The sequence below is a fragment of the Salvelinus sp. IW2-2015 genome, linkage group LG6.1 (assembly GCF_002910315.2).
Source record: "Salvelinus sp. IW2-2015 linkage group LG6.1, ASM291031v2, whole genome shotgun sequence".
In the NCBI taxonomy this organism is placed as follows: Eukaryota; Metazoa; Chordata; class Actinopteri; order Salmoniformes; family Salmonidae; genus Salvelinus; species Salvelinus sp. IW2-2015.
The window spans coordinates 17188101-17212593 of record NC_036845.1 but is presented as its reverse complement, the minus strand read 5'-3'; the positions used below and the strand labels follow the sequence as shown (position 1 = coordinate 17212593).

Here is a 24493-nt window from a genome sequence, read left to right as displayed (position 1 = left end):
CTGAGTCGTTAAACGCAGCACGTGTATAACTTCAACGTGTATACCTATTTCAGAGTTTCCTAGTTCCGACTAGCACGTAAACGCGACATTATGGTGGGGACCAAGATTCAAAACAACTGKGAGCTCGAAAATCTGCCCTCAAAGACATGATAGCCTGGGGGAAATATGGAGGCTGATAACCAGGCTTTCACTTGTAGGCCTACGTTCTTACACATAATTGCAGATGAAAGAAATTAGATGGCAGAAAGGAAACTAGCCTACTTTTTAGACGATTTGAGATGCTCAACAACAGGTATCAAATGATCACACCTGTGATCAGGGGCTCAGTTCCAGCAAGGCAAGGAAGGCAGAATCACAATCTCATAGTGAGTAGATTTGGGACGCAAGGTGATTTGTAGATCAGTGATTCTGCACGGTCTGACTGCAATGTTGTTGATCTCAAACATGCACTATTTCTCACTGTAATTCACCTTCGACCCTAGACTTCTTTTGCACTGTCCCTGTATTCCACTGCTCTGTTTCATTGGCAATTGTATACAGCCCACAAGTGGGAGCATCACTCCAGACAGACACACAATGTATCAATTAACATTGGTCAGTGATTAATCACCGTAGCCATGTGACATCCCTGTTCGTTGGTGAAGTTTGAAAATTGATTAATGCATGCGCCTTAATTGATACGGTAGTCTATCAGGTCAGGAGATGATAAATGATGCCCGTGCATTGAGTACACTGTTTACTTTCCCAGTAATTTTGCTTAATTCATCACAGTCAAAATTATATGACATGGATGGTTAGAAACGCAGTCCCCATCTCCAATTTTTCATTACGTTCATTAGTCATTTGTACCTAGCTGTCTTTACTAAGAGAGGAAKGGTTGGCTATGTTGGACACTGACTGAAACTCTGCCCGTCTTCCTTGCGGGATGCCTCGTCATCATCAATAAATAGATTTCACGCAACAAACCAGCATTTGCTCTTTGGTCCTTTTGATTAGTTATCTCAAAGAAGCATGATATAATTGCAAGTAGAAATGCAAATGGTTATTGATTTTAACAATGACGGCTTGTGTCACGCCCTGACCTTAGTATTATTTGTTTTCTTTATTATTTTGGTTAGGTCAGGGTGTGACAAGGGGTGGTTTGTTTAGTTTTTGTCTAGTCTATGGTTTTTTGTATGTCTATGGGTTTTTGACTAGTCTAGGTAGTTATATGTCTATGGTTGCCTAGATTGGTTCTCAATTAGAGGCAGCTGTTTATCGTTGTCTCTGATTGGGAACCATATTTAGGCAGCCATATTCCTTGAGCATTTCGTGGGTGATTGTCTATGTGTTAGTTGCCTGTGTGCACTTTTCATACACTGCTCAAAAAAATTAAGGGAACACTTAAACAACACAATGTAACTCCAAGTCAATCACACTTCTGTGAAATCAAACTGTCCACTTAGGCCTGCTGGAGGTCATTTTGCAGGGCTCTGGCAGTGCTCCTCCTTGCACAAAGGCAGAGGTAGCGGTCCTGCTGCTGGGTTGTTGCCCTCCTACGGCCTCCTCCACGTCTCCTGATGTACTGGCCTGTCTCCTGGTAGCGCCTCCATGCTCTGGACCTGTCTCTTATACACATCTAGATGTGTATAAGAGACAGCCTTTATTGGGGGTGTCTTGCTAATTGCCTATAATTTCCACCTTTTGTCTATTCCATTTGCACAACAGCTGTCTCTTATACACATCTAGATGTGTATAAGAGACAGGTCTTGCTAATTGCCTATAATTTCCACCTTTTGTCTATTCCATTTGCACAACAGCATGTGAAATTTATTGTCAATCAGTGTTGCTTCCTAAGTGGACAGTTTGATTTCACAGAAGTGTGATTGACTTGGAGTTACATTGTGTTGTTTAAGTGTTCCCTTTATTTCTTTGAGCAGTGTATATAGCTTCATGTTCGTTTTGTTGTTTTGTAAGTTTGTTTAAGTGTTCTTCGTTTCATTAAATGAGAAGATGTATTCATCTCACGCTGCGCCTTGGTCTCATCCATACAACGAACGTGACAGCTTGATATACATTTTAATGTAAACCCATTGCAAATAAACACTGCTTGAAAGGCTGACCATATTTCTCCTAGAAAAACACTAGAGGGCGCTAAAATGTTCCTAGGGTTAGTAATACATGTAATAACACAGAACCCATAATACCTGCATTTAGGTATTTGCCTGGATTAGATACAGCATGGGTGGTGTGCAGTATTGCTACCAGGGTTGTGTCGTCTCGTCATTTCTCATTCCTTTATACTGAAGGGGCCACCAGCTGATTTGCGATCAAATGTCCAGGTGTTTTAGATCAGTGCAGAAATTGAGATGAGAAGAGGACCCCACTTAGGCTTTTAGGCTGCATCCCAAATTCCCTACCCAGAACCCTGAGCAGTCTTGATGAGATGGTCATATTTTACAGGTTTTGTCCCTCCAACGTAGACTTTGAAACAACAGGTTGCTTACTGTATAATAACACAACTATTACAGATTGGCATATTTCTAATAATCCATAAGGTTATTTGAATCCATGAATCATAACCTTATTTTCCGTACAATGCCGTGAAAATCAATTTCTTTCTGAGTTCCTTTGTTACTACTGTCTTGCCCTAGACACAACTATTGTAGAATACCTGTAGGTTATCACAGTTCAGCAACCTGGAGACGACAAAGAGGAAGGCCTCTCCTTGGCCTTGAACTCTGCTTTTATGGCAGTATTTTTGAGTTGGAGACAATAAAATGAGAAATATAGGTGGCTTCTGGGTGGCGGCACCAAGTGACACAAATCCACTTCAGCCTGAAAAGTATAGATAATTGGGCTGATGAAATGTGCTTTTCACAAGTGTCACTCAACTTTGAATTCAGAACCCTTCAGTAAGAGTTTAGAATACAGATCAAATTCAAATAGAGTTGGAGAAATAGGTCTCCAAATGTCACGATCGTCGTATGAGAGAGACCAAGGTGCAGCGTGGTATGTGTACATTCTCTTTAATGAGTGAACACTGAACAAAAACAACCAACGAAACGTGAAGCTATACAAATAGTGCAGACAGGCAACTAAACATAGACAAGATCTCACAAACACAAAAGGGAAATGGCTGCCTAAATATGATCCCCAATCAGAGACAACGATTCCTCTGATTGGGAACCATATCAGGGCACCATAGACATACAAATTCACCTAGATAACCCACCCAAGTCACCATCACGCACCAACAAACACAGAGAAAAAACAGCTTACTATGTTCAGGGCGTGACACCAAAAGGAATTGAAACACATGTTTGTATTTTCCCATAAAACTGAATTAATAGTGAAAATAAGAAAAAGCCAAAAAAGAGCAGTCATCCAATCAGTAAAGCAATGAAAATCACATCCTTTTGGCAAGCGTCATGATCTACGAATAGACATACTGACACTAGGCGGTGTCAGAGGAAGGCCGAAAAAACGATCAAAAGACTCCAGTTACCCAAGTCATAGACAGTTCTCTCTGCTACGGCACGGCAAGCGGTACCAGAGCGACAAGTCTAGGTCCAAAAGGTTCCTCAACAGCTTCTACCCCCCCCCCCCCCCCTTTGTTTTTACACTACTGTTGATTGCTGTTTACATTGACTCGGTACGTGCCCCCTGTATATATCCTAATTATTGTTATTTTATTGTGTTCTTTCAATTTTTTACTTTTTTTTGTAAATATTTTCTTAACTCTATTGTCTTAGAACTGTATTGTTGGTAAGGTCTACCTACACCTGTTGTATTCAGCGCATGTGACAAATAAAATGTGATTTGATTTGATATTGGCCCACTGTACACGTTTGAGGGAGCTCCACGTCCATACACGAGATCCTTCAGATAACTAGAGAGCGTGCCGTGTTGGGAGTTCGACATGCTGTCACGAGGAGGCGATGTCACCGACCGGGTCTGGTGCCCACATGAACGGTGACTCACGTGAACCTTTGTGACATGTATAGTAGATCAAGGCCAATAAGAGTTGTGCCCGTCACACACAGAGTCAGACAGGATGGTATTTCCCGCTCTCGAACTCAATGACCGTGGTAGCAGAGAGGAGAGATGCTGCAGTTTACTATCTATCCCTGTGCTTAATAAGTGATATTGTTCAGGGGAAATTGAATATGACAAAGAGATATACCACGATAATTACAGTTGTGTTGTAAGTTCATGACAATCATTTAATTCTTGGTTGAACTGGGCAATAAACTTCCTCGCTAGAAAACGTTCCAGTAATGATTGCTGTTACTATCAAATGTTTCTGTTTTTCCAACACAGTATTAACAGTGTAACAAGCTGAAAGTAGAGACATTAGACATTGCCTGGGGTGTATTAAAAGCAGTGTGAAAGCAATAAAAGCATGTCAACAACTTGTTGCAAGGACATTCCGCAGGTGACAGCGATGGCCATTGCGTCATACGCCTCAGAGCAAATGTAGCACTTTAGGGGCTGCTTTAATGCAGCCCTTGCGACGTTCTTCCAGAATGAAGGACAGTGTTTGCTTTTTTTTTTTTTACTATCTCTGCGGTGATAAGCGTCTGTCCTCCGTGCCCGTCTCAGACTGCTCCTCGCCTCAATAAAAAACAAGCCTTATCAAAGGCATTTACGACTGCCAGCATGCCTCGCAAGTTACAATACCTGGATGCTTACCCTGGGGAGTGGAGACCTGCATGTCTGACTATTTCACTGCAGAGAATGTATCTGGCAAAATATACCCATGTTTTCGTGAAACTAGCAAGTTAGGTTTGTGAGAATACAGATACATTACAAAAGAGCCCGAGGAGACGACACAATACGGATCTCACACCTCCCTGTGCAGACCGGGAGGTGTGAGACAGGTTATTGCCAGAGAAATGTCGTCTGTCTTAAATTCAGTTGCCTATTTAGCCAGTTTGCCTCTTCGTCCTTACTCAATAAGGGCTTTATATCTGAAATGATGGATTTGAAGTCAGACGCACACCAATTATGCACACCACCCCACCAATGTATTTCAGCAAACCACATYTTGCATCAACCACATCTTGCGTGAGCGCTGGCCTCCTGTGAGCTACTCAATTTGTTATGGGGGAGAGGTTGAGGTGTTTGGCCTAGTGCGAGTGGCGGAACCAGGGCGGATCSTCTTTCCACACCTTCCTCTAAAATCCTCCCAGCCAAGTCCAYGGGCCAAATCCCCTCCCCTTCTGAAATTCAGGTCTAGGTGTACCCCGACAAAATCGGGAYTCRTCCAAATAATCAGTGATGCCAAAAAACRGCACACCGGTAGGATATTTCTTCATAACCCTCATATCCCACAGATGTAGCATGTTGATGTTTTTTCATCTGTTAGGATAAACTACTCAAAATACACCAATGGGCACTGTCTCATGTCAGAATTATGTGCCTAAAAGTGGAAGTCATGCAAGCATTCAGGGGACTGGTGATGCCCTCGGCGACCTGCACCTGCAATCTCTTTATTGCAGTCGTTCAGCTCATGAGCTTGACCTTGACTCCTTTCAGCAGGACATCTCTGATTTAGACATTTTGATAGCTATGAAGCCGTATTTGACAGTTGAAACAGTGTATCAGAGACTCTAGCTTGATAAAATATGATGAAAAGTATAAAAGATATTGAACCAATAGTGTTGTGGTAACCAGGGTCCCCCTACCACGCCTCCTTACCCAAACACATGCAGTGCATTCGGAAACTATTCAGACCCCTTGACTTTTTCCTCATTTTTTACATATCATTTTTTTACCCACACACAATACCCCATAATGGCAAAGCGAAAAAAAGGTTATTAGAAATGGTTGCTTATTTATTAAAAATTWAAAACAGAAATACTTTATTTACATAAGTGTYCAGACACTTTGCTATGAGACTCAAAATTGAGCACAGGTGCATCCTGTTTTCGTTTATCATACCGGAGATGTTTCTACAACTTGAYTGGGGTCTACCTGTGCTAAATTCAATTGATTGGACGTGATTTGGAAAGGCACACACCTGTCTATATAAGGTCCCACAGTTGACAGTGCATGTCTGAGCAAAAACCAAGCCATGAGGTCGAAGGAATTGTCCGTAGAGCTCCGAGACAGGATTGTGTCAAGGCACAGATCTGGGGAAGGGTACCAAAAAAATGTCTGCAGCATTGAAGGTCCTCAAGAACACAGTGTTCTCCATCATTCTTAAATGGAAGAAGTTTGGAACTAAAGCACTGCATCATGTCGGGAGGAAATCTGGCAACATCCCTACGGTGAATCACGGCGGTGGCAGCATCATGCTGTGGGGATGTTTTTCAGCTGCAGGGACAGGGAGATTAGTCAGGATCGAGGGAAAGATGAACGGAGCAATGTACAGAGAGATCCTTTATGAAACCTGCTCCAGAGCTCTCAAGACCTGAGACTGGGGCGACGGCTCACCTTCCAACAGGACAACAACCCTAAGCACACAGCCAAGACAATGCAGGAGTGGCTTCGGGACAAGTCTCTGAATGTCCTTGAGTGGTCAGCCAGAGCCCGGACTTCAACCCGATCGAACATCTCTGGAGAGACCTGAAAATAGATGTGCAGCGACGCTCCCCATCCAACCTGACAGAGCTTGAGAGGATCTGTAGAGAAGAATGGGAGAAACTCCCCAAATACAGGTGTGCCAAGCTTGTAGCGTCATACCCAATAAAACTTGTGGCTGTAATCGCTACCAAAGATTCTTCAACAAAGTATTGAGTAAAGGGTTTTGAATTTTTAATACATATGCAAACATTTCTAAAAATCAGTTTTTGCTTTGTCATTATGGGGTGTTGTGTGTAGATTGACAAGGAAAAAACAATTGAATCAATTTTAGAACAAGGCTGTAACGTAACAAAATGTAGAAAAATTCAAGGGGTGTGAATACTTTCCAAATGCACTGTATGACACATGCTCACATCCTGTTAATTTATCAGACTAATAAAGTAATCAGCTTATCTGGTTCAGACCTCTGTGCTAGGCACTGCAAAGATAACAAACCATATCCACCAATTTTTCACATTTGTGTTTTTTCACTAATTAAATCATGGCATGGAGTTGTTCAATGACAGACATGTATAAAATCGATCACTCGATTGTTTAAGTTCAGAGAGACAAATTTCCCGTTAATCCAGTTTTTTTGCAAAGCTCTTTAAATATATTTACATACTTTAAATGGTTGGGTTAGTTGGAACCAGAGACGGGATCTTGTTGTCTTGGTCTTGAGATCACACAATGCCACGTACGGTAAATGTGGTCATGGCCTTTTCACTGGGTCTGGGTCCCAGCATCAATGTTCAGGTCTAGGTCGGGATCTCAGCTCATGGTCCCAGACCATAGTTTGTCTCTCAACTCATGTGGTCAAGATATCTCTTGTCGGAGTTATGTGACTAAAAGTAGCGACGCAACACAAACGTGTCAGGGCACCTTRCTTTTTGTGGAAGCTGGATGGGATGCCTTCAGATTGGTCTTTTGCTCTGGGTCTCGTTCTGGATCTTGTTTGTTCACATTTGCACTGGTCTTGGGCTTGTCAGACTCTCGATACACTTGGTTTCAGTCTCAAGAGTCTGGTTCTTGGTGTGTGTGTCTCAAAAGGTTGTGTATTGGTTTGGTCGGGATCTGGTATTAATTTGGGTCTGGGTATCGAGCAGTCTGCTGGCCAGATTTGCCCAGAAAACACTTATTGATGAGACAAGCTTCTGAGTCAGTGTGGAATATATGGTGGGGACACATGGCTGGGATCAGAGTTTAGGGCAGAAGGGCTGTAGCTTCCAAATCCTCACTGAATTACAATATGTTTCACTATTATTTTCCTTCACTAATTCCGTCTGTCATTCCTGGCATTGTACAAACAAATTTTAAAGCTTTTGTTCAATGTAATGGTTATGCAGGCCTATTGGTTTAGGAATATTTAGCCCTTGTAAGTCTGAACTAAACTTAGTCAAATAAAAAGTTCAGGTTGGGTACATCGCTCAAGGACTTAGCTGACAGGTCAGTGGTCCCTTACCTGTTTGCGTTGGCCCGTGTTCAACTTAGGTGTGAGCTGGCAATGAACGGAGCTATATACAGTGTGCTTGAGTACTCCCACAGTCCTTGGTAGCTTGGTACAGCCTGGGGTAATGACAGAGTCACACAGATTAGGCTCACCCCGCCCAATATGGATATGCTCTTTCCTTTGGTTTCCATTGAGAAAACCTTATCTGCTCTTTAGGAGGACACCGTCAGTCGAGTTGTCTGCTCTTTAGGGGCACTTTGTTTTTCACCGAGGGAGTATTGACAGGTCAAGGTGCACAAGTTTAGCTCAGTGGGTTGGCCTTAAAAATAGAAGCATGGKGCAAGGCATCCGCACAACCACACACCACCTCAACAAGGGCCTGTCTTGGTAGGACAAGAACATTTGAATGTATTTCAGCTTTTCATTTTGTTTTTGAGAGTTTGTTCTGTATCTCATCAAAATGGATAACGTATGTCAATGTACAGACTACGATGATAGGCAGTCAAATGCTATCCTTTACAACATCCTCAATCGAGAAAATTACAAGTCAAGCCACAACAGCCTGAACTACAACTTCATGCCTCGTAGATGCAACTGTGAGATGCGACGGACAGTGTGCTTGAAAAGTCCGGCAGACATTTGCCAAGGGGCATCGGGAGTGCTGGTGAAAACAATTCACTTCATGAAGAACTTACCTGCTTTCAACCAACTCCCACTGAACGATCAACTGTCGCTCCTCCAAAGTTGCTGGGTGCCACTCTTTATTTTGGGTCTGGCCCAGGAAGGCATGAACTTTGACGTCATCGACACCCCTGTCGATAGCATGCTGAAAAGAATCCTCTTGAATTCTCAAGAGAGCTCAGAGACGGAAAGAGAGCAGCCCACCTTGGCTGGTGTGAACAAACTCAAGTCATGCCTCAAAAAGTTCTGGAGTCTGGATTTAAGTCCAAAGGAGTACGCATACCTCAAGGGCACCATGATATTTAACCCAGGTAAGGTTTGCCTTAAAGCTTCAATATTTCAACCAGTCAATGGAAGTGCATGTTCGGTAGGGATTTTACCTACTAACAGAATTCAAACATTAAATAAGACTTGTTAAGGGCTTGTCCACAATGTCGACTCAACGCAACAAAACATAAAATAACTTCAGTGAATCCAGCTGATCAGTAGGGTTACAAAAAAATCTATTGCAATGTCATATACAACTGAAAAGTACTGTGCTGTACAACTGGGCATAAAATGTAGCTTGTCCACTCATGATACATGTCTGTCCTCCTCAACAGATGTGAAAGACCTAAAGGCAGCTCTATTCGTGGAGGACTTACAGCAGGAGGCTCAGCATGCTCTGAGGGAGGTGGTCCAATCACTCCACCCTGGGGACCGAGGCCGCTTCGCTGGCATCCTGCTCGCGGCCTCCATGCTCAAGACCATCACACCCAACCTCATCACCGAGCTCTTCTTCCGTCCTGTCATTGGTCAAGCAGATCTACTGGACTTCCTGGTCGATATGCTCTTCAGTAGGTAGCTTACTGTAGAGCTGATGTACAGAGACCTGATATAATTTCCCGCTGTGAGGGATATTGAGCCCCCAGGACTGAGTTGGAGTGCCTGGTCATGTGGTGAAGAAATTGACAAATAAGTGCTCGTCATAAGGGGAAACAAAATACATGTGTATTCTTTATTCACAGTAACACTATCCCTGACAGGTTTTCATGTCTGACCAAACAGGAAAATATTTTTTTTCTCGAAAATATGAGAACAGTTTGCTATTGTTTACATCCAACTATGAATGAGCAACATTTACTGTWTATTAGCAACATTTTTGGTAAAAAATTGAGGTCACAATGGCTGGTAGTTATAACAGACATTTTACTGGTTATATCAGACAGGCTTCACTCCAGTCTACAATACACATTCCTTAAAACCATGGATATTGTGCAGAATACTGTTTAGATACATTGTTTGTTTTGTGTAATGTTTGCATGAGTAATGTAAATCATTTCTGGGACTGCCTCCAGAATATCTTTTCGAAATATATTTTTATACAATTACTGTGTTATGTGTCTTTACAATTTGGAATATGGTTTGCGAGATAAGAATACAAACAGCATTAGCCAAGCCAAAGTAGATTAAACGTCCCCGTTCAAGAGGTCTATATTACAGCAGGCATTGCCATTCAAGGAGCCCTTCAAGCTCAATTTAAACATATCTCTTCTAAAGTAACTACTAATATGCAGAGCACTGGGAAAATATGTGTAGAATTTAAAAGCCCACATTCTCCCCCCTAACCATTGGGTTAGAGTGAATCTGTGTTGGGAATTGGGAATGAGTGAAGCATCAGTGATGTTTTTATACATAGACAAGGCTATCACAGTAGTGTGAGAGTGCTCCTCGAGTTTATAACTTCCTGCTGCAGTTCCTGTTGATTCGTAATGTGTTTGAACAGTAAGCTTTATCTGTAATACCTCACCGGTACAGAGGGCACTTTGGAAGGGGGTTTACCAGCTGGGTACCCTGTACCGTCATCTTGCTGCCTCTCTCCTCTCACGAGTGGCTCAACGCAGAAACGAGAGACAGYCTCAACGGAACTGCATAGTGACTGTCTCAACGGTCGATAACAGTCACTAAGMTCCCCTTATCATACCAATAAGATATGAGGTATAATATTTTCAGTCTAATGAAGCCAAGGTCGGGCTTGAATGAAAAATGTCACGGTGTTCTACATATCTAAATAAAGAATACAATATCTACATATGTAGAGCGTCACACCGTCTAACATTAGGTTGTATTTTAGTTTCCCTAGACTGGACACGTGAACAACTTTTCACAACAACAACAAAAATAAAGGTGAAAATGTGTGATTAAATGTTTTATTTTTTATTCAGACTTTTTTTGTATTTAGGTACAGTGTTACCGAAAAATAAGTCTCTTACTGCTCTTYGAATACACAGTACAGAGTGTTTATTTATGCTGCCATGAAGACAGATCTATCAGATCTCAAATATACATTCTGCATGGTTTTATTCCTTTGTATTCACAAATTAGTATAGACATTTTTACAGAGCAATTCACAAAAGCAAAACTTTATGTCGAAACCAAGAAAAAGGCTTTGGAGCCTAGGGATACGTCTCCAGAAAACATTTAAAATATATATAATACATGCCTGTTCAAATATTCCTAACATCATTTAATGTAGCTAACAGTAAAAATAATACAATCAGTAAAGGACTTACACAATCAATACATTGACAGTGGAAAACATGGCATCTTTAAGAGAGAACTGAGAGTGAGGAGGAGCAGGACATCAGCCCAAGACTTGGTGCTCTGTCGCCTCCATGCCTGAAGAAACCTCTGCTTTTAGGAGGTCCCTCATCTTGGTGTAAACACCAACTATGACAACCATTAAGGGCAGTGCCATACAGAGCCCTATGCAACTGATTGACATCACAGAGAGGYGACTTTGGTCTGAGAATGTTGGGGTGAAGTCAAGGAAGGTCGGGAGAGCCTGTAGATCTGCGCTGGTGTCGATGAAGAGATCAAAAGGACAGACAGATAAACCAGACCATCCCCATATTTTGGGCCATATTCCATAGGGTAATGTTGACCGGTGTAGCGTCCAGCATCCTCAGCTTTGATATTATGACCAACCAGAGCGCAGCCAGGCCCTACTCAGTCTCTCTGCTCTTTCTGTATTTTCAACATTGATCTWCCCGTAGGAGTCCACTTCAATAACACTCTGAGATCCAGCTCTGTGGAACAGCCACATAGTTGAGGAACGATCACCTTTAGGATGCAAAGTGGCACATGGCAGACTGACCTTACCTCCCACACTGGAGCGATATTGGGTGTTCCACTATACCCAAAGTCCCATGTAGGATCAGTCCAAAGAAGAGCAGTGCTGATCAGTAGCTCCATCAGAAGCACAGTACGTGAAATGTATCCYCGGCCATGATCTTTCTGTGCTCTGTGAGTGTAGTTGTACCACAGGTCTCTCTCTACAGCCCCCTGGTGTCTTCTAATTAATGATTGGCACGTGAGCTTACTATTTTGCTTTGACCAATGCGAACTCAACTGGCTAAACACAAACCACATAAACGCATTGTGCTTCATGGACTTAACGCAGCTGTAATTTCGACAGCTCTTGGTATTACACGGGGCGGAGCAGGTGAACCCAAGTGCAATCTCAGACGAGGAGACAGGGACAAGATAAGGTGTTTATTGAAAAGCAGGGGGGGTCCAGGGCAGGGAAGCAGGACTGACGAGACAAGGGACTGGAGACAGGGACCAGAGGCAGAGCGGAGAGAAAAGCAGTGTCAGGCTAGGGAGAAACAGGCACAACAGGATAACAAGCTCTATGCAGGAACAAACACAGACTGACTGAGCAGAGGCTATGAACTGGCAGTTGAAAGTGGCAGGGCTGAGTATTTGTAGAGGCCTTGATTATGGAACTGGTTGCAGCTGGTGGGGATCTGTTCCACCTCCAGCACACCTGTCTCCACTCACACCATCACATACACACAGAGAGAGAGAGGGAGAGAGTACTGGGGGAGTGGCGGCAGGTTAGGGAGACAGGACGAGAAGTAGAGGGCGTGGCAGGAGCAGATGTAACACTTGGCTGGTGGGCAGTGACATATTTCAAACCTTACTTATTTGAGTCTGATGTTCATGCCATCCATTGTGTGGATCATGCTCAATGCGTTCGGAGGCCACATTTCCAAATGAATGGGAAAGATTGGCAGCATCACTCATTCATTTTGGATTTAGGCCTGCAGATTTCTCCTGGTGCAATAGAGGGATCTATTAAACAAATGGTATGGACTCCAGGTAACTTTTGACTATTACAACCTGAGCATTATTGAGGTACTACAAGGTTTTCCACAATATAAACTGAACAAAAATATAAATGCAACATGCAACAATTTCAAAGATTTGACTGAGTTACAGTTCATATAAGGAAATCAGTCAATTGAAATGAATTCATTAGGCCCTAATGTATGGATTTCACATGACTGAGAATACAGATATGCATCTGTTGGTCACAGATACCTTAAAAAAAAGTAGGGGTGTCGATTTGAAAACCAGTCAGTATCTGGTGTGATCACCATTTGCCTCCTTCGCATAGAGTTGATCAGGCTGTTGATTGTGGCCTGTGGAATGTTGTCCCACTCCTCTTCAATGGCTGTGCGAGGTTGGTTAATAATGTATGCTGAAACAKGAGGTGATGGTGGCAGATGAATGGCACGACATTGGGCCTTAGGATCTCGTCATGGTATCTCTGTACATTCAAATTGCCATCGATAAAATGCAATTGTGTTTGATGTCCGTAGCTTATGCCTCCCCATACCATAACCCCACCGCCACCATGGGGCACTCTGTTCACAACATTGACATCAGCAAACCGCTCGCCCACACGATGATATACACACTGTCTGTCATCTGCCAGGTACTGTTCAAACCAGGATTCATCTATGAAGAGCACACTTCTCCAGCGTGCCAGTGGCCATGGAAGGCGGTTACGACGCCAAACTGCAGTCAGGTCAAGACCCTGGTGAGGACGACGAGCACGCAGATGAGCTTYCCTGAGACGGTTTCTGACAGTTTGTGCAGAAATTCTACAGTTGTGCAAACCCACAGTTTCATCAGGTGTCCGGGTGGCTGGTCTCAGACCATCCCACAGGTGAAGAAGCGGGATGTGGAGGTCCTGGGCTGGCGTGGTTATATGGGGTCTGCGGTTGTGAAGCCAGTTGGACTTACTGATAAATTCTATAAAATGGTAGATAAATTAGCATTAGTTTCTCTGGCAACAGCTCTGGTGGACATTCCTGCAGTCAGCATGCCAATTGCACACTTCCTCAAAACTTAAGATATCTGTGACATCATGTTGTCTGACAAAACTGCACATTTTAGGGTGGCTTTTTATTGTCCCCGGCACAAGGTGCACCTGTGTAATGATCACACTCTTTAATCAGCTTCTTGATATGCCACAACTGTCAGGTGGATGGATTATCTCGGCAAAGGAGAAATGCTCACTAACAGGGATGTAAGCAAATTTCTGCACAGAATTTTAGATAAATAAGCTTTTTGTCAGTATGGAACATTTTGAGACATTTTATTTCAGCTCATGAAACATGGGACCAACACTTTACATGTTGCATTTTTATTTTTGTTCAGTGTAATTTTACACACTGAGGCCCAAATCCTATGATACAAAATAGAACTATTTCATTGACATCAATGTATGATTTTATACAAAATTAAGTTAATGTAGCTTCCTGAGCCCTAGACGTAAAATTACCCCAGACTCAGAAAATACCTTATCTTCACTGGGTCAGKGGAATTTCCATGCAATCCCACTTGTGGATCTCAAGTTCAGATTTCACCYTGAAAAACAGAGCGCTTGAAATAGCCCATTCCCCCATACATAATCTTTCCAGAACCTTGATATCCTCGTCTGCGCTTATGGATTGCCCTCTTCAATTCAAACCACAGGTTTTCAATGGGGTTCAAGTCCAGACACTGAGATGGCCATTGCCAAATGTTGATTTTTGTGGTCAATTAATCCTTTCTTTGTGGATTTTGATRTGTGCTTGGGGTTATTTTCTTTCTGGAAGATCCACTTGCTGCCAAATTCCAGCCTCCTGGCCGAGGCAACCAGCTTTTTAGCAGAAATGTCCTGGTACTAAGTAAAGTTCTAGATGCCGTTGACCTTAAAAAGAGACCCAGGACCAGTGGAAGCAAAATAGCCCCCCAAAAAAACATCGACCTAAATTCAGCAATTGCATTCTTCTCATATTACTCTGTTAGCTACTGACCTATCCAAAACTTCCTCCAGCACCTCACCATACACCTGTCTGTATTTATTAAACTCAACCTGCAGGTTTGTTTGCGATTGCGTGGGGAGAAACGGCTACGGGCAAGGTTCTGACAGATAGGTGTGTCTTGGTGTAGCAAGGACAGACTCGAGAAACACTCACACCAACTGGCGTTTGGCTTGGGTCACGGCCGCCACCACTTCTTGAGGAGCAAGCCMAAAACAAGGTCAGATCAGCAGGTGCMTTTCCCCTTTAAGCTGGAGCAGGGAAACAATATTCAATTATTGTGGTACGCTGCTCCCTCCTGTGGTGGTCATTTAAACTGACACCAGGGCAAGAAGGGTTCGGCTGTAACCTGCATTAGGTTAATGTTTACACAATTCTTCCAAACAATCATGCGCACATGAATCAAAATGATAAACTCCATGACACATAAAATCTGTTGTCCACTGCAAACATGGGCTTTTTGTACGCTTATTGAAATATGTCAACATGGAAGACTTTATTGAAATATGTCAACATGGAAGTCTTTATTGAAATATGTCAACATGGAAAACTTTATTGAAATATGTCAACAAGGAAGTCTTTATTGAAATTGAAATATGTCAACATGGAACTTTATTGAAATATGTCAACATGGAAGTCTTTATTGAAATATTCAACATGATTTATTGAAATATGTCAACATGAAGCTTTATTGAAATATGTCAACATGGAAGTCTTTATTGAAATATGTCAACATGGAAGTATTTATTGAAATATGTCACCATGCATGTCAACATCCAAGAGAAGAGACATTCTCTGTGCCATTCGGTTTAGAGAAGGTACATATAATGTCATGTGACCGGGTGTGAGGTGTTAGTTGTGAAACAACTAATTTCACGATGCCTCACACAGGTAGAACTGGAATGCAGAGGGGGCAGAGAGCCAGGGGAAACAGAAATGAATCTCAACAGAGCGTCGGGAATTCTCAAAAGCAGGTTTTCATAGTGCTCCCCTCTGCGATGAACTACTCAGGACAGGCAGCAGGATTTGATATCCTTTCTTTTGTCAAAACCAGTCAAACGAGTTCCTCCTTTTTCGCTGAGGGCGGAAATAGACTGACAACACATTGACCGGGGTGGAGGGGGGGCTGACGACAGTAATTTGAGAGACGGGGAGAGAGAGAGAGGTGCTGATAAAGTAGCCCAACAACGTTGCACAAACATGTTGCTGTGACAGTGAGAGCAGGCAAAAGAGTGTAGGACTAGTTAGTGTTGAAAGAATATACAGCGATGCCCGTTAACACATTACATGGTGAAGGAAAGATTGAAAGCTTGACAATAAATTACCAGTACAGGCTTTTTAAAAATGTAGACTACATTAGATATTTTCCCCCCCTTCTGCTGCATAGCTGACCTTTAACATAAATCTGATCAAATGACAAATTAGAGACTAACCTAACATCAAAAACACATCATCCCTAGTGTTCCCAAATAACACACATCTGTGTAAACATAAGCAGCACAAAGTAATTGAAGACTCAATGGACTGAATCCATCCTTGAGATCTGTGTTTAACTCAAGCATTGGTGTCAATGGAAATCGCATGCACAGACCAAGTTAAGATGCAATCCAATGTGCATACCGAATCCATACTCTATTAGATTTAACTATATTTTAGATCAACAGAGTTGAATTAAAACAGTAGCAAGTTGGAATAAACAGGCAAGGAGATTCATTGCTTTTTAATTTTTTTATAAAAAATGTACCTATACATTGACAAAATGCCCCAATTCCAATTTAGAAAGAGATRTTTAGACAAACCAAAAAGCAACGTTCACTTGGAAAAAAACGTTTTGTACAAAGTAACTCCTTTGACACTGAAAGTAAAGTATGAAGCTAAACCTGSTACTGGGTCCAAATGGTAGGGTGACAAACACAGTCACACGCGCACACACACACACACACTAAAACAGGGACGGTTATGCGTTAGGGTTCAGTCACTTTACTGAGAACCGAGTTAAAAATGCATGGAGTGATTTTTTAGTGTCTCTGCTAGGAGTGGCAAGGCAACAACATAACTGGTATAAAAACAACTTACAATATAGCATGCAAATACACAATAAAAGTCCATAGTTTAAAAAAAATCCTGCTCTTCCAATGTTCAGATATGTGCCAATTGGGCACCCGTAGACTTGTGCCACCATCTCGCACTTCCAAGCAGGCCTCCCTCACAGACGGTTCCGTGGTTTGGAAGGACATGCTGAATCCACACCAGAGAGAAGAGCTGGCTTCAATAGTCCCACAATAAGCTCCTCTCTGTCATTATAGRATGTCCTTCTATTAGTTCCAGTGAAGCATGACAGTGTTGGAGGAACAAYAGGCTGATCAACAAAAACATGTCCCACTACCACACAACAGCCAGMCCCAGTTCGGTTGAGGCCCTTGAGAACGTTGTGCCCTGGACGTTGCGTTGACCTTGTCAGAGGACGTGCAGCAGTGGGGCCCCTGACGAGTCAGTCTCTGTGTCATGCTGGTAGTGAGAGTAGGCTGTAGCTGAGCTGGAGGAGACAGCTAGCAGGGCCAGAATAGAGAGAGACATTTACCAGCCAGTATTTAAAATGGACAGAGACTATAAGGTATAGAAATATTTGAAGTTACCACTTTAAATGGTTACTGAACCACTCCATACCTTACGGAACAGGTTTCCTGGACACTGGTTAAGCTTAATCCTGGATTTAAAAGCTACAGATTCTCCATTGAGCATTTTTATTTACAGGACTAGGCTTAAGATCTGTGTCCATTAAACTGTCCCTTCATCAAATAAAGATAGAAAAATGACATTCTGACAGCTGATATCCTGGCACACTCCCACAGATGTATATGGTGTGAAAACATCGCAATGTTCCTCTATTCAAAAGGCATTGTAACAAGACTCCCCCTCACCTTCCATTCTCACCACCGTACAACAAAAAGCTGTAATCAGGGTTACTACCCAAATTTCATAAACCGTCATCCATTATGTGGCAGGTATTTAATGTCACCTGATACGCTGCCTGAGGGGGGGGGGGGGGGGCGTTATGCACCGCCACTACCACCTACCCAGAGCAAATAGGGAAACTGAGATGGGATGCAAGGGGTGTATAGGGTGGCAGAGAGGGGGAGGTGGTATAATAGCCAGCAGAAAACAGCACACAGAAAAAGGAGGAATGCGAAGGCTTTCCTTCTCCAGGAGTCACATCAAAACACAGTATGCCACTGGTGATCAGAGAGAAGGTTAGAAAACGCCTGCAGCTGCGTTGAACAGAGCCCCTCAGTTACCATGACTTACCGGRWCAGTCAGCCAAGCCCAGAGGTTAGGCCTACTACCTCTGCTGCCGCATAGAACCCAGGGTTGTGTTCATTAGGCCACGCAGATAGAAACGTTTTGCAACGGAAAATGAGCGTTTCTAAATTGGACAAGTCTAGCTAGTCCTTCCCTGTTCCAGTCAGTTTTCTGCTGTTTGGTGCCTAAATGAAGACTGCCCAGGACAAGAAAAGAACCATTCCATAAGCMACAACAAGGAAACAATGTGTTATTGTTCTGAAAACATGTATCGGATCAGATATGGGAGAGTATTTCCAGTGTAGAACAATTACACTGAAACGCTGCAGAACCCACCAAACTGTAAATAGATGCTGGCTCAGATTCAAGATATACAGTGCATTCAGAAAATATTCAGACCCCTTGACTTTCCACATTTTGTTACGTTGCAGCCTTATTCTAAAATCGATTYGATTGTTCCCCCTCAATCTACACACAATACTCCAAAATGACAAAGAAAACTGTTTTTTAGAAAYGTTTGCTAATTAATTTTTTACAACTAATCACATTCACATAAGTATTCAGACCTTTTACTCAGTACTGTGTTGAAGCAACTTTGGCAGTGATTACAGATTCGAGTCTTCTAGGGTACGACGCTGAAAGATTGGCACACCTGTATTTGGAGAATAACTCCCATTCCTCTCCGCAGATCCTCTCAAGCTTTGTCAGGTTGGACGGGGAGCGTCGCTGCACAGCTATTTTAAGATCTCTCCAGAGTTGTTCGATCGGGTTGAAGTCCGGGCTCTGGCTGGGCCACTCAAGGACATTCAGAGACTTGTCCCAAAGCCACTCCTGCGATGTCTTGGCTGTGTGCTTAGGGTCGTTGTCCTGTTGGAAGGTGAACCGTTGCCCAAGTCTGAGGTCCTAAGCACTCTGGAGCAGGTTTTCATCAAGGATCTCTCTGTACTTTGCTCCATTCATCTTTCCCTCAAGCCCGACTAGTCTCCCAGTCCCTGCAGCTGAAAAACATCCCCACAGCATGATGCTGCCACCACCATGCTTCACCGTAGGGATGGTGCCACATTTCCTCCAGATATGACTCTTGGCATTCAGGCCAAAGAGTTCAATCTTGGATTCATCAGACCAGAGAATCTCGTTTTTCATGGTCTGAGAGTCTTCAGATGCCTTTTGGCAAACGCCAAGCGGGCTGTCATGTGCCTTTTACTGAGGAGTAGCTTCTGTCTGGCCAACCTACCATAAAGGCCTGATAGGTGGAGTGCTGCAGAGATGGTTGTCCTTCTGGAAGGTTCTCCCATCTCCACAGAGGAACTCTGGAGCTCTCTCAGAGTGACCAYCAGGTTCTTGGTCACCTTCCTGAGCAAGGCCCTTCACCCCCGATTGCTCAGTTTGGCCAGATCTAGGAAGAGTCTTGGTGATTCCAAACTTCTTCAATTTARGAATGATGGAGGCCACTGTGTTCTTGGGGACCTTCAATGCTGCAGATATTTTTTGGTACCCTTCCCCAGATCTGTACCTCGACACAATCCTGTCTCAGAGCTCTACGAACAACTCCTTCCACCTCATGGCTTGGTTTTTGCTCTGACATGCACATTTCAACTGTGGGACCTTTATATAGAGGTGTGAGCCTTTCCAAATCATGTCCACAGGTGGACTCCAATCAAGTTGAAGAAACATCTTAAGGATGATCAATCGAAACAGGATGCACCCGAGCTCAATTTTGAGTCAAATAGCAAACGGTCTGAATACTTATGTAAATAAGGTATGTTTTTTGTTTTAATACATTTGCAAAAATGTCTAAAATCGTGTTTTTGCTTCGTCATTGTGGGGTAWTGTGTGTAGATTGATGAGGAAAAACATTGTATTTAATCCATTTTAGAACAAGGCCGTAAGGTAACAAAATGTGGAGAAAGGGAAGGGGTCTGAATACTTTCCAAATGCACTGCATCTTATACAGTACAACATCTATGGTATGGGGAAGTACAGGGTCTAGATATAGTACTAGTCTAAATACTGTAAAATAAGTGTCAAACAATGTTACTGTAGGTGCAGGTTTGGCCAAGACTAGCTAGACTAGGGCACGTTTTCAAAAAGCATCTCAGAGGAGTGCTGATCTAGSATCAGGTACCCCATGTCCATATAATCTCATTCATTACTCCTACTGTGAGACAGTGAATTCAAGTCCAGAAGTACTTACTTCTTCCACTGTAGTACCTCATCTTCCTGGCTAGTTCGTCCGACTGTGTCAGCTCTGACACTTTCACCTCAGGCTCCACTGTGGTAAAAACACAACTTACAGTTACTCAAACATAGATGTATATGAATGAATAGAAAATGGAGACTCAATGATACCGAAGAGGTGAGACAACAAACACTAACTAGCGCACCAAAAGCAGAGTAATCTATGGTTTTGGTATGCGACATAAACATGAAGTAAGAATAGGGGGAAACTGGGAGGTTAAATGGGAAAGTAATGTGGAATAGAATTCATTGTTGGATTTTCTGACTTAAATTGAAAGACAAAACTTTGTCACCCTTATTTCGCTCAAGACCCTCAATACCTGAAATGCACTAGTTATTTTGAATGGCTACATAAATGTAGTAACCCTCTCTTACTCTCACTGCTGTTAAAGGTGTACATCATTGTTTCATTGCCACTGTCAGGAAGGAGGGTCCCTCGGTCGTTCCCCCCGTTTGATCGCGGCTGCTGGTGCACTGGCTCCTGGGCCTGGGAGTTGGAGTTTTTGTTCTTCTTGCCTTTGCGCGTGCTGATGCGGATGACGCCATGCACCAGCCTGCACTCTGCCTCCYGCTGCTCCAGGTTGTAGTCCTGAGCAATACTGCAGATCAGCTCGCTGATCTCATTGGTCTTCCTTGAGAACGACGAGTCAGACGTGCACTTGGCCAGTTGGTCGATCTGGTGCAGCGCGTAGAGCTCTAGAAGTTTCTTAGTGATGAGCGAGTCAATGTCCGTGCCGCTGTCGCTCAGGTCGTCCAGATCCAGGTCCTCCCGGGAGTAGATGGTGCTGGTGTTGCTGACGGGACGCTGGCTGTCGCCCTTGCCGCCCGTACGCGTCCGTTTGGGGCCCGACGACGAGGTGGGATAGACCACCGTCTGGCCACCGATGCGGACGTCCTTGTAGCGGAAGCTGTCACTGGGAGGCAGCTTGGAGGGCTGTTTGGAAGGCTTGATGCTGGGCTCCAGAGGGATGCCGCAGGTGGGCTTGGACACGGACATGCCGTTGGGGGGGTGGGGCTGCTCAGGGTCGGCCTTGCTGGGGTGGTCCGTGGAGCTCTCGTTGTTGACAGGCAGACAGAGATCCCGGCTGCCACAGAAGCCACAGGTGAGGACACAGCAAAGGAGCGCCTTGCAGCCACTCCAGCCCATAGAGGCACAGGAACCACATGCATTTGTGCTCTGGGGAGAGTCTGCTGAGCCAGGGATGAAGCCCAGTGTCTCTGACCCCCGCCCGTTGATGTGTCGTGTCGAGGGTGCTCCTCTGCGGCCTTGCTGGCCTTCAGAGTGACGGGTGTGGTCGCCATTGTACTGTTCCCGTGTGTTGTGGTCGGCATGAGGGTCCTTGTAGGACTCTTGGCTGGCGGTGCGGTCTCTAGAGATGGTGCGGSCCTGCTTGTAGCCGTCAGCCCTGGTGCTGTGTCCCCTGTGCTGTTTGTCGTGGCGGGACTTCTGAGGAGCCCCTGTGCTGTGGCCAGGCATGGCTCAAACCTCCCGGGACCTTTCAATGTGATGGGAACATGAACACTTTATAATAGTCATATCTAAACACAGTAATTATTATGCTTACTAATCATCTCTTTGCCAGTCACAGTCACATTAATAATTTCCTGTTGCAACAAGTAGACTATTGACGCCAAACATTGAACTAATACTGTATTTTGAGATACAGCCCATAGTTTGTTGTCGGCTACTTTGCAGATACACGTTTTAACAATCATGCAATTGGAGAGAATGCCATAGGAAAAAGTCAAATTCTGATATCTTTCAAGTCAATCTAAATCGCTTATCAATTTGGCTGGTGGAACTGTCACAAGGACTTTGTTTTGGATACATTTTCCGTGCGTGCATTCGGTCTATTTTGATCGGGTAGGCTACCTTTTTAAGGGTAAAGAAATTGGGAAGTTTTAAATATGACTTTTCAAAACACAAATAACATGTCATCTATAAGATCACTTTATCAGGCTAGAGTCAAGCTTGTTCGAAATAAGGATAAGCTTCTTCATATGGTGAACACTTGAGAAGTTAACTTACCGCATAAATCGTTTGGGTTACTTTTGTTAACTCTTGACGCCGATAAAATTACGGAAGTCCGTACGGAAAACTTTCTTTCTTTGGGTCGAGTTTGTGTGTATCGGTTTCTCAACTCTCCAATTGTGTTTTCTTCACGACAAAGTCAACCGATTTCAAGACAAATAGCTAGCTACCAACCCTAACCACTGAAGACTAAACTCCTTTTGGTAAATTCCGCAGTGTTCTGTTCCTCCGTCTTCCCGTGTAGGTTATTACCTGCGGCTACAGGTAAATCCAAATTCTACAACACCCACACACAGGGAAGACGTGACGATCAGAAATGTTCAAAATAAAAGTCCCCCACGTAATAATAGAAAAGTGTCAATAACYTGTATTTCTTCATAATATATGAAAATAATTGACTAAACATGAACAATATTCATAGTGGTTCATATGTAAATGACATTTGCAATACACGTGTGTTTTAAAAMATKTTCCAAGGTCAAATAAATAGCCCCAATGCAAAACATTGTACATGAAATATTATTACCGTATAAAACAAACTATGTGCCACAGTAAAAAATATTGTAGGGAATACTCAGTAGGGTCTGTAGAATGTAGGCTATATATGGTGTCTTTTCATGGGGCGCTAGATTATACAGAATGTTRCTGGCCTTTTACTCCAGCCATTCCATTGCCCACAATAAGAATCCCTCTGCCCTCAAACTCAACTCTGKACCTCSAAGCCAGTTCCACTGCTTGTTTTCATTGTCCCTCTCTAATCAGGGAACGATTTAGACCTGGTAACAACAGGTGGGTGCAATTAATTATCAGGTAGAACAGAAAACCAGAGCAAAAACTATTTCTAGATGTCGCAATAAAAGTATTGTAGAGAATACTCAGTAGGGTCTGTAGAATCTATATGTGGTATCATTTTATGGTGAACCGAATAATATGCAGTGTTGCTGGACTTTTACTGTGGTCAAACATTTTAAAATGGGTTGCCTGAACGCTATACGGTACAAATAAAGCGCTGTACGGGAAAAACTATTATTTGTGCCGATGTTTCATTTTTAAGTTTTTATTTCAGTAATTGTAGTGACTTAATTTCACCAGAATCCCAAAAGTTATTTGTGCGTTGTTCAGATGTTATGTTCAGATGTTATCTACCACTTCTGTTCTGAGTGGCCAAACAGCGGAGGTGTGCACCTTATATGCAGCAGTATTATGAAATGACAATGCAAGTTTCTCCCTCTATGGAGCTAAAATATATGTATATATATATATATGCCTGAAAATGTATGATTTCGAAAATGTACTACACAGTAAGGATTCTACTCTTTAATCTGTCCTGCAAATAGGCCTACCCATGAGAACGTTTTGAAATACCTATCACTTCCCTCCGAATGGACCCTCTCCCATTCATCACCATTATTTGGAGTGGTATGCCTGAACCCTCCATCTGACAAAACACATTTCAGTCTCTCCTCGCTTATTTCGACGTCAACCTCTCCAGTTACATGCTGCTCATCTAATTCAGTTTTGTCATAGAGCTTAATATTTCTTCATCTGATAAACCTCTACCACAACTTTCTGGGTGGGTTGCAGCAACTAAATCAAGGTTTATCTATTCATCTTGTTGCACCAAATGTTAAACCTAGTTTTAAATGAATCCTAGTTCAATTAAATCCTTCCACTAATCTAAGTTTAGTTTTCACTTTAAACCTAGATAAATTTTAAGCCTGTTGCTCAATGAATCAAAAAATATATATAAATTTAGATAGGCGATTAAWTCTAAACTGCCACTTGAGGTGGTTTAAGCGATCAAATGGCAGCATATCTGCTGTGGAGAGTTCCTCGGGGAATAATTAGAGAAAGGTTTATTCCTGTTGAGTTTTATGATAATTAACTCATTATTAGTAGGCTATTTACGTGTCCATTTTGTATAACAATTGAATTTCAGTTCATGATATGCCCAGCCTTGGTACGAATTATGATTTTATGCAACATGCTGTAACGGGCCTGATAACGGTAAGATTGTAGTGAAGTAGCATTAACGTGGAATTTTCATTGTTGGACATAGCAGACTGTAAAAACACCAGGAAATCTGYTCCAAGTGATTTTAGCATT

At 43.0% G+C, this 24493-nt stretch overlaps 2 protein-coding genes across 2 annotated transcripts; one reads left to right on the top strand and one right to left on the bottom strand.

Moving 5' to 3' along the window:
* The first annotated feature begins 8360 nt into the window (after positions 1-8360).
* LOC111965247 (nuclear receptor subfamily 0 group B member 2) lies at positions 8361-10119 on the top strand. Its single transcript, XM_023989318.2, has 2 exons — positions 8361-8991; positions 9283-10119. Exons 1-2 carry the CDS (start codon positions 8460-8462, stop codon positions 9522-9524), a joined length of 774 nt encoding a protein of 257 aa, XP_023845086.1. The 5' UTR covers positions 8361-8459; the 3' UTR covers positions 9525-10119.
* A 6411-nt stretch (positions 10120-16530) lies between these two features.
* LOC111965238 (keratinocyte differentiation factor 1) lies at positions 16531-22687 on the bottom strand. The gene is made up of 4 exons (XM_023989302.1): positions 22385-22687; positions 20731-21851; positions 20312-20389; positions 16531-17366 (listed from the first exon to the last, which is right to left on the bottom strand). The coding sequence occupies exons 2-4, from the start codon at positions 21830-21832 to the stop codon at positions 17275-17277; spliced, it is 1272 nt and encodes a 423-aa protein (XP_023845070.1). The 5' UTR covers positions 21833-21851; positions 22385-22687; the 3' UTR covers positions 16531-17274.
* Positions 22688-24493: the final 1806 nt, after the last annotated feature.

Excerpts from the sequence above, each read along its gene's own strand:
- LOC111965247 (XM_023989318.2), top strand. The coding sequence starts at position 8,460 with ATGGATAACGTATGTCAATGTACAGACTACGATGATAGGCAGTCAAAT. Across the intron at positions 8,992-9,282 it reads CACCATGATATTTAACCCAG|ATGTGAAAGACCTAAAGGCA; the intron begins GTAAGGTTTGCC and ends CCTCCTCAACAG.